Source organism: Gastrolobium bilobum, unplaced genomic scaffold, assembly GCF_033153095.1.
Source record: "Gastrolobium bilobum isolate Gb01-03AN ecotype WA unplaced genomic scaffold, APGP_CSIRO_Gbil_v1 utg1240, whole genome shotgun sequence".
Taxonomy (NCBI): Eukaryota; Viridiplantae; Streptophyta; class Magnoliopsida; order Fabales; family Fabaceae; genus Gastrolobium; species Gastrolobium bilobum.
In genome coordinates, this window is record NW_026898998.1 from 456,934 (window position 1) to 467,133 (window position 10,200).

At 35.6% G+C, this 10,200-nt stretch overlaps 2 protein-coding genes across 2 annotated transcripts; both read left to right on the forward strand.

Moving 5' to 3' along the window:
* Positions 1–2,534: 2,534 nt before the first annotated feature.
* LOC133286132 (uncharacterized) lies at positions 2,535–3,050 on the forward strand. Its single transcript, XM_061483489.1, has one exon. The coding sequence runs from the start codon at positions 2,535–2,537 to the stop codon at positions 3,048–3,050; it is 516 nt and encodes a 171-aa protein (XP_061339473.1).
* A 2,413-nt stretch (positions 3,051–5,463) lies between these two features.
* On the forward strand, positions 5,464–10,169 carry LOC133286133 (uncharacterized). Its single transcript, XM_061483490.1, has 4 exons — positions 5,464–5,740; positions 6,590–6,653; positions 7,347–7,481; positions 10,032–10,169. Exons 1-4 carry the CDS (start codon positions 5,568–5,570, stop codon positions 10,167–10,169), a joined length of 510 nt encoding a protein of 169 aa, XP_061339474.1. The 5' UTR covers positions 5,464–5,567.
* Positions 10,170–10,200: the final 31 nt, after the last annotated feature.

Genomic DNA, 10,200 nt, shown 5'->3' on the forward strand with positions numbered 1-10,200 from the left:
ACAACATAAAAATTATATGTTTATCGCAGATTTACTGGAAGATTCTTAGATTTTGTTTGTTGAGGGCATCTTGTTCAAGAATCCAAGTGTGAGCGGGTGAAGTTCCATATTGGTTAAGAATGAATTAAGTGAGCATTATATAAGTGAAATGACTTATGCACCTAAAGCATTAAGGTTTTGGGTTTAATTGTGGTGTTCCGAGCTCACTTAACGTTACTGTTCACTTGACTCATGATTGACAGTCTCTCGGTCGTGAGCTCCCCATGCATAACCCAACACATTTGTCATCTTTATCTTAAAAAAACTATAAATATTTATTTTATCTAATGATGAATTGAGGATTCTGCTATTAATGATGGCTTTTAAGTTTTACCCAATAGGTCAACTTTCTTAGTTTGTTCTTGAGGGAATTTATTCAAGTTATTCTTAAAATTAAAGCAACATTTCGTCGCAGCAATTTTTTTTTCTGTCGTAATTGAGAAGTGGATAAAAAATTCAGAAACAAAAAGAAAATGTAAAATTCTCAAGTAGGCTGTCCTTTTTCGATTGTGGAATCCCGTGAAATTGAAATAATATATGCATGAATTAAGAATAAAATACGTACTAATGTCTATTATGATTTATGAATGAAAGGTGCAACTGATTCAAGTTTCATGAGGTTAGGGAGAGCGATTTCTTGAAGAAACCGTGAAAGGATCCGCTCAATGCAATATTATAATAGAAAAAGCGATAGAGTGAAAGGGATTGTGTGAAGGGAAAGAAAACAACCGCTTGCCAAATCACATGTGGTACGTTATAACCTCTTTTTAGTTCCATTTTTAACAATAAAAGTTATGAATAGTTTTCTTCTTCCCACAGCTTATTTGATCAAATTATAAAACATTTAATGAAAATATGAGAAATCATATTATTTATTAAGTTTATATAAATTTTAAATTTGAACATTCTTATTAGTTTTTTGTCATATAATTAGTGATTAATTTATAAAAACCTTTAATCGTAATTCATGAAAATCATTTTTATTTTTTCTTGTCGTATAAATAGTTGCTACTTAAAAAGAGTATGGACGATGATTAATGATACCATGATACAACACAACACAATGAAAGGTATCACATGTCAAATGATGATAGCTCATAGAACTAAACAGGTGGAGTGAGAGTACGTATTCGATCATTCACAGGATCATTTTAGGAGGGGTTTAAAATCTCAATTTCAGGACTCTCAAATTGGACTAATTGCAAAACGATGAACCGATTAGAATATCTTAAAAAAATGAAACCTATCGGAACAAGTTTTGCAAACAAATGACTCTTCAAGGCCTTACCCACACCGATTGTGTCGGCTGCTTGCGTTGCGACTATGATTTTTTGGTCCTCTCAAGATTTAAAATGAACTGAATTTAACCTTACAAAATACTTTGTTTTCACATTTGTTTCCAAAAAAGAAAGACAGGAAATTAACCATAATGTAAGAGTCTTAACACAGTCAAATAGTTGAACTTAGAGGTAGAATCTTTTGACACCTTATCTCAGAATTGTTAGATAAAAAAAAATCAATGACTTTGATTTGCAAGCACGTGACACCATTGATCTTTTTTGATCTAACGGCTCTGAGATGAGGTGTCAAAATTGAAATTTGATACTGGTGTCAAAGAATCCTACCTCTTGAACTTATTATAGGATAATAATATACTTTTAGAATTAATAGTAAATCAAAATTATTTTCATAAATTTTATTTGACATTTGCTCAGAGCTGAAGTTGTGGCTTAATAAAATATCCTATTCACACAATAAATTTATATACATAAATTAATTAAATAAGCATTTTTTTGTTAATTTAATTTTTAACTATAAAGAGTGACATTAATTTAATTCTTATACAATAAAAGTGACTCAATTCAAAGCCTCAATTAAATAATCCATTATTAGTGTTCTCAGGATTTTAAACAAAAATGAAATTTTGATATCATTTTCCATTATTAAAATTTTATTTTTATTGAATACCGAAAAAAAAATGTTATTTTTATTTGAAAAGACAAATTGATGTAATGTGTGTTTTTGAATAATTAACTTAAGCGTGTCAATTTTATGCAAGAAATTCTTTATAAAAATTGAGTGACATAAAAATTTACATAATTATTTAATGTTGATTTCCCCCCAAGAAGGATTGAGCCATTCCCAAAGGGAAAGAGAAAGAAGAAAGGAATGATAAAAGGGGGAAAAAAGCTTTAAACTCACATGTCTCGTATCTCTACAAAACTTTAGGTATACTATAAAATATAAATGTCTATAGCACCGACGTGGAGTTCAACGGCTAGTTTTGCACATTCCTTGAATATAGTATAACTAGAAAACACAACCGACCATGCCTTTTACAACTTGGCACCCTCAAATCTCAATCCCCCATTTTTTCATTACACCTTTTTGTATCCTTAAAGCACTCTTCAGTTCGCCATGCCTCTCTACCTTGCAAACCCCACCAAAGTCTCAAGACTCTCAACCACAAACATTCCTCAAAGTTTCCTCCAAAAATGCCCAGAAAAAGTTTGCCCATTTCCCACAAAGTCTCAAATCTAGTAAGGTTCATCCACAAATTAAGAAAACCCATGATCCAGAAGCTCCTATTGTTCAAGAAATTTAGGAAGTGCAAGGAGTTCAAGCTCATCAGGCACTATAACTATGATTTTATTGGAGAGTACCAGCACTCCCCTTCAAGCACTCCTCTCATTCATTACCGTCGAAACCAATTCAAGAATAGAGGCTCCCGATATTTGTGTTCCTTCTTCTATCTGTTCTGGTGCTTGGGTAACTTGAAAGTAGGAGGAAGTGACATTGGTATTGGGGAGTGCAAGCTCGAGGCTCTGCCACTGCCACTGCCACTGCGACTGCCACCCATTGAAATTGAAAATGCCATCATAGCAGAGGATTTGTTTGAGGCTTTTGATTCAGACTCAGAGGATGAAGGTGAATCAGTTGATCAGAAGGCAGAGAGGTTCATTGAGAGATTCTACCAGCAGATGAAAATGCAGAGGCAGGAATCCATATAGCTCTTCAAATTTAACTTTCACGCTCCCCTTTTCCTGTCAACGAGTTTTGTTTAATGCTTACGCTTCTGCGTGCCAAATTTGTTCATTTTTTGTTCCACAAGAATTTTCGACAAATTAATTGTAGGGTTGTTTTTTTTAACTTGATTTTGTATTTTTCAATTGTTACATTCGTTAATGTTTCTTTTTATTTTTTCGATGATTGCTTCATTTGCTTTTCATAGTGTCATTGATTTTTCGTTGCCAGAAATTGGACTTCGGAATGCACTCGTAACTTTTTGCTTATCTTAATTTCATTTGAAAGGCATTGGCACTTGCGTGGATTCACTACCATTTTTTATTTTTTTTTGGTCGTTTGGGGTGGTGGTATGTTTTATGTGTTGAGATATATAGTCTCAAATTGTTGTATATGCAACTAATGTAGAGTTTATAAGGCCTTGGACATTCCTACCCTTTGAGCTAGCTTTTGGGGTGATGTATTTCAAGATTCTTTACGTTATGATTGAATGGAAAATATAACTAAGCCCGACTTTAAATAAGTGAAAATATTTCACTTAAAATATTTCATTTGTGAAAATAATTCACTAACGAAAGTAAATGCCGCCGTATCAAGACGACACAAACATGTCACCCCACTGCTATACAAGGAAGGTTCAAAGTTTGATTTGAACGTCGGAGCACCTTAGTACAAATATCTCGTTGTCTGTTTTAGACAAGCAAAACTCTTCAATATCAATACAATTATCTTATGGAATTATCTTGCAACATAGCCCACTAGATCCCATCGGAGTTTCTCTTCCAACATCAATTGGTGTAGGCTCAACTGTGTGTGTCTGGTTAGGTCCAATTATTCTTGAACGGATCACATCGAATCGAACGAAGAAATTGATAGGAAGTGTTTAAAATATTAAAAATTGAAATTGAATTAATCTAATTTAATTAAAAAAACATTTTTTGAGTTGAAAACTCAATATAGGATCTAGATTTCACTGATTTAATCAGTGAATTGAATGAAAAATTAATTTCTTCTATCATGCTTTCTCGAAACACATTAAATGACTAAATTTAAAAAGACAAAATCATCAATTAAAATTACCATAATGAAAATAAATAGTAAATATAAATCCGAAGGAAAATAATTAAATTTTAGAAGATTCCGAAGTCAAATGAGTTTCTCGTGTATAAATTTTCATTCTATTCAGTGTGAGATACTTGAGCTAAGTCAGCGTGCGATTGAAAGTGTAGTGTGTGTGCTGTAGGGGTGTTTATCAACCGATCCAAACCGCGAAAATCGAACCGAAAAATTGATAACCGAATAAATCGAAAACCGAAAAATTGAAAACCGAAAGAAAATCGCAAATTTTAATTGGATTGGATCGGTTTTCGATGGGTTGATGAAAACCGATCCAATCCAAACCGATCCAATATATTAACTACTAGCCCAAAAGATGTTAAACTCAAGACCCATTAACTCATCAACTAAACCAAAAAAAAAAACTTAGTCACGTCTCATCAACTATAGCATTGTTTACTGATATTTTTGTATTTCAATTTTTTTTTACAAAGCCATTATATACAAAAGATGTTATTTTCACAATAATCATGAAATTAATTTTAGGATATTCAAAAAACCGAAAAACGAAAACCGATCCAATCCAAACCGAAAAAAATTGGATTGGATCGGATCGGATTTGAAAAAAAATCTAAACCGAATGGATGATTACATGATCAAACCGAAGGGATTGGATCGAATGAGTTTTGCTTCCAAAACCAATCCAATCCAGACCGCGAACACCCCTAGTGTGCTGTATCCAAAAAGAAAAAGAAAAAAAAGTGTAGTGTGCAAGGGTGCGTTTGTATTGACTTTTTAAAAAAGTCTTTTTTATCACTTTCTTATTTTAAAAGTATTTTTTTATAAAAGTTACGGCTATTTAGATTTTTTAAAAAATATTTGACTTTTGATTTTTGCTTTTTTAAAAGTTAAAATTTTTAGCTTTCGAAAAAAATAGATTTTTGACTTTTTTTTATGTCTTATATTTTTTTTAAAAGCTGACATTCAAACAGATTTTTTTCGAAAAGTGCTTTTTTTTCTTAAAAAATGTAGTTTTTGAAGAAAAAAAAGCTCATCCAAACAGGCTCTAAATACTAGTGATACATACACTATGGGTTTAACGAATGGTGAGTCCATCTCAAAAAAATAAAAAAACTTGTGTACATGTAACGGAATTTTTACCGTTGACTAATGACTTATGTTACAGCCCAGAACACATTTATTACATAAATTTATTCCTCAAATCACATGCTAATATATTCCATTTCATAAACCCTCTTATGTAAAAGCTATTGACGTTGTTATCAAAAAAAAAAAAAAAAAGCTATTGACGTTACAGAGAGAGTTAAAGAAGGGTGAGAAAAATCAAATACAATTAGGGCAAAGCGGGTGTAAGTTGTAACGCGCTTAGCCGAACTGTAAGATTCGGTGTTCATAGAGAAGCAGCCAAGAGTGATAGAACTGTGACAATGGCGGAGGAGCAGTTTGATTTCAGGATTTACAATTCTATGACTCAACAGAAAGAGATCTTCAAGCCCAAAGTCCCCGGCAATGTTTCCATGTATGTCTGTGGAGTCACCGCCTATGACTACAGCCATCTAGGTCATGCTCGTGCCGCCGTTTCGTTTGACATCCTTTTCAGGTAATATTATTCGCCAATGCTTCTGCTCTTACTCGTCTAATTTTGTTCTGCTCTTGTCAAAATTTGAATCTTTTTGGGGAATCCCAATTGGGTTCTTTTTATTTTCTCTGGATTTGTTGTTGAGAGTTTTGGAGTGAGCATGATTGTTGGCTTGATGTGTAGATTGTTCAATGTGTTATTTTTTTTAACTAGAGGAAGGGGTTAGGGGGTTTCAGTTGTTCATTGCTGGGTCAGTTTATGATAGAAGAAATTTTCACCTGCATATGACTTTTTAGTGATTATTAGGGTAATCTATCACGCTGCACAAATGTTTTCCTTATCTTCCTTCGCTGTGTTACTTTTATATATGCTTGGAATTTTTTATTCCTGTGACGCAGAAACGGACAGCGGTTCCTATACCTGTTGTATCTTACTTCATTAGCAATTTAGAGGTTGTAAATCATAATGGGAGAGTTCAAAGCTTTGCATTAACGATTTACATGAATGGATAAATGTAAATTGAACTTCTTTTTTTGCCGCACAATGTTTTGGTCCTTTTAAATAGCGATGCTCACTTCTTTGAATAATTTTATGCCTTGCTTGGAGGACTTAGCTAATGGATTCAATTTAGAATGTGGAGCTGTCTTTTCTTTTCTACTTTTGCTCTTGACAGGGTGTAGTCCTGCATTTATTATTTTTATTTACGTAATTGTAGATATTAGATTTTCCGAGAGTATTTAAAACTTGAAAGTTGGCACACTTTTTTACCATTTTGTCTGTTCACACTTCCTTTTTATTTTCTCTTATTCTAGATATTAAGATTGAGAGTTAGCATGTGGTTTGTACTCTGCTTAACATGAAAATTTGCAGGTACCTTAAACACTTGGGATATGAGGTGACATATGTGCGGAATTTTACTGATGTTGATGACAAGGTAAGGCTGAATACAACTTGTAACCTGCCGGTGCAATTGCTACCATAGTATAAAACATAATATTTTGTTTACTACATTAAACAACTTAATGATCAGAATTTGGTTTTAGTGTTAATAAATCAATGAATCTTAATTTAATAGATCATATGATAGGAACCCAGAAATGGGTCCTGAGTTTTCAGAGAGAGTGAGAGAGAGAGAGAGATGAGCAAAACAAAGAAAAGAAAGGAAAAAGAATACTTTGGTGATGTTGAATTATGATGCGGTTCAGCCCTTGAAGGTTTATAAGAGGGACAAACATAGGCGAAGGTGGGTCCCCAATGCTGACTAGACAATCAGTTACAACTGTTGTAACAAACTATAACACAATGGGTGGTGAGGGGGAATTGGTTAAATAGGAAAGCGAAGGACTGAGGGGAGCATCTTGGAATTCTCAGTCAGACTGGGACTTTGGAGGGAGTAGAGTCCCTCCATGTGCTCTTCACAATTCATTCTTTCTCTGTTCGTTTCTCTGTAAGAGTCTCTGTATACTTGTAATCTTTCCTTCACATTTCTCTGTATCAACTCATTGTACCAAGCTATTTCCCCTATATTGTAGCACTGCTGTAACCAGTTGTACTGTTTGGAGTTTTATCGGAAATACAATTTGATTTGTTGAAACCCATTTCTTGTTCCTTTAATTGTGTTTGGAAGGAAGTCCTTATCAAATTACAAGCAAAGAACACGAGAGGATTCTTCTTCCAAGGGTTTCCCTGTTCTACAACAAAGTTAATGCTCAATTTCCAAGGCTCTCTAAAAGAGGGGGAAAATTCCAGTGTACAAGGCTCTGTAACTTTACGTGGGTATGGGTGAGGGTACGCAGGCTTACCCTTACATTTTTGCAAAGAGGTGGTTTTCCAGGCTTGGACCCGTGACCTTCCGGTCACAAATGAGCAACCTTATCGCTGTTCCAAAAATGGCGAGTCGTCTTATTTAGTTCAAAAATGGCATTCATACTAGTAGTAATGTCTCTAAGTTGTGTAAACTCTATATAGAGATGGCCACATAAGTTGAATGCTTCGAATATCTAGTAGATCTAATTGAGGTAGTCCGTATTTAAAATGAGGATTTCATTGCTCATGTTTATGAATATGTTGCTAATTATTTGTACACGCTCAAGTCCGTGTCAATATATTGTTGTTCCCTCTCTAATAAATGTTATAAAATTTTCTAATGATTTTTCCTTTTTATGGTCAATTTGGTACGGAGGTAAAAATGGGGGTGAAAAGTTCATGGGTCAATTTTATTAGTAAAATTATATTGAAAACTGATACATGAATTTTCCACCCCCATTTTTATGAGAAATATACTTATAGTAATCCTCTTATCAACGGAGACTTGATTTAAAATTTATTAAATAATATTTTAATTTAATTCTACAGCTTTTATGGTTATTCAGCCCACATGTTATGCTTTAATTGGATTGAGTGTAGTACTTTTAGAGTATACAAGGATCTCTGCAATTTTATCCCATACGTAATTCCAAATTGACCCTTAGTGTGTAATAAATGGATATCATATAAAATACCATTTTTGAAATTAATATGACTTGATGGTCTATAAGGAAAACAGAAAACCAGTGCTTATTGGGAAGTAAGGATAAGTAGCAAGAATTTTAAATAAAAACAATATTCTGGGAGTCAAAATATAAAATCTTTAGTCTAGTTGCCCCACCTTATGTTCTGTGATTACATGATTGGTTGTTCAAAGTGATTGAAATATTGGATCGATGATTGGGTTTTGTGTTGCATTTGCTATTGTTAGAATATATTAGATATGATTAGTCTGATTAGATATGATTAGATATGATTAGAGTTTGTAATTATTCTGATTGTATTAGGTCTGAGCCTTTCATATAAGCCCATTAGAGTCTCTATATATTGTAACTCTCTGAATTAGATCAATACACAACATATTATTTTATATTCAAGTTGGTACCAGAGCTCTTTCGTTCTGGGGACCCTCGCTTCTGCTTAGAAACCTTGTTTTTGCTTTAAAACCTAAGCCCACTGCTTAGGAGTCCTCTTTCTTGCCGTGCGTCCTTCCGGCAAGCCATCTAGGGCTGTAAACAGCCTCTGAGTAATTTTTCCAAACGCGTCAGCACCTCCGACGGCCACCGGAACCACCGCTCGCCACCAGAATCACTGTTCAGGCCACCAGAGACTTTTTCCGGCGACTTTTCCGACCAAACTTCACGCGATCAGGATCGTCTCTTCCCGGCGACCAGGTCTGTGGAGGTCCGGTCAACAACGCACCTCCCACGCGCTCTCACGCGCCTCCAAGCTCCTCTGCGCGTGGGCCTCACGCGCAACCTTCTATCGGCCCGTGAGCCCTTTTCTGGCGGCTTTTTCCGGCCGGTCTTGGACAGAGAAGCTCGCCTTCTCCTGCTCTTTCTGGATCTGTGGTTGTTTTGGTGTGGGTCTGACTTTTTGCGCGCACCCCTTATTGATCGGTGATCAGGTTCGTTCCTATTTACTCAGTTTATATCTTTCTGATTTTTTATTATGGCAGCAGATGGTTCTGTTCATTCGGAGATCAATTCTCCACCTCCTCCTGTAAAAAATTCTCCCAATATCATCTCTACCAATGTTGGGTCCATTACCTCTTCAAAATTGAAGGGTTCTGTTAATTACAAGAACTGGGCCACCTCTGTTCGAGTTTGGTTCTTTGGACAAGGACATGAGAGCCACCTCACGACTAAGTCTATTGATGTCCCTAAGGAGGAAAAGTCTGATTGGGAAAAGATCGACAACCAGCTTCTGAGCATCCTCTGGCAATCTATTGATCCAATTGTCTTGGACATCTTCTATTCGTTTCAAACTTGTACTGAAGTGTGGCAGGAAGCAAAAAAACCTCTACACTAATGATGTTCAACAGCTCTATTTCATCATCTCTCAGTTTATGGAACTGAGCAAATCATCCGACATTCAGATGGAGTCATATGTTGGCAATAGTCGATCTGCATATTTGGATATGCTGCCTTACCCTACTGATGCTACTGCATATCGGAAACAGGTGGAACGCCTCTTTATGGTTGCCACACTGTCTGGCCTCCCTGAAGAATATGATAATGTCCGGGATACTATCTTGACTAGTGGGGAGCCTGATCTTTCAATGACGTATCAGCGTCTTCTGAATCTGAATAAGAAATCTGCTCCTGCATCATCTTCTGCTGTTGATTCTACTACTCTAGTTTCCCGTACTGACTTTCGCGGGAACATTGGAGGTGGACGTGGTCGTGGTAGAGGCCCGGGAGGACGTGGTCCAGGAGCCCCAGGAGGACGTGGCCCAGGAGGCCCAGTTGGACGTGGTCAGCGACCTCGTTGTAATTACTGTCAGCAACTTGGTCATTATGAGGAACGTTGCTACACAAAGTACCCTCACCTGCGACCTTCTTATGCTGCTAATGTAGCTCAATCGGATTCTGCTTCAAATGGTACACTCTCTCTCTCCTCTGAAGACTATGCAGCATTCTAGACTCTTCTCAGAAAGGTCTCTCCTCAGTCGC

Coding starts and splice junctions, on each gene's coding strand:
- LOC133286132 (XM_061483489.1), top strand. CDS start 2,535: ATGCCCAGAAAAAGTTTGCCCATTTCCCACAAAGTCTCAAATCTAGTA.
- LOC133286133 (XM_061483490.1), top strand. CDS start 5,568: ATGGCGGAGGAGCAGTTTGATTTCAGGATTTACAATTCTATGACTCAA. Junction 5,741..6,589: donor TCGTTTGACATCCTTTTCAG/GTAATATTATTC, acceptor GAAAATTTGCAG/GTACCTTAAACACTTGGGAT. Junction 6,654..7,346: donor TTACTGATGTTGATGACAAG/GTAAGGCTGAAT, acceptor TGTGTTTGGAAG/GAAGTCCTTATCAAATTACA.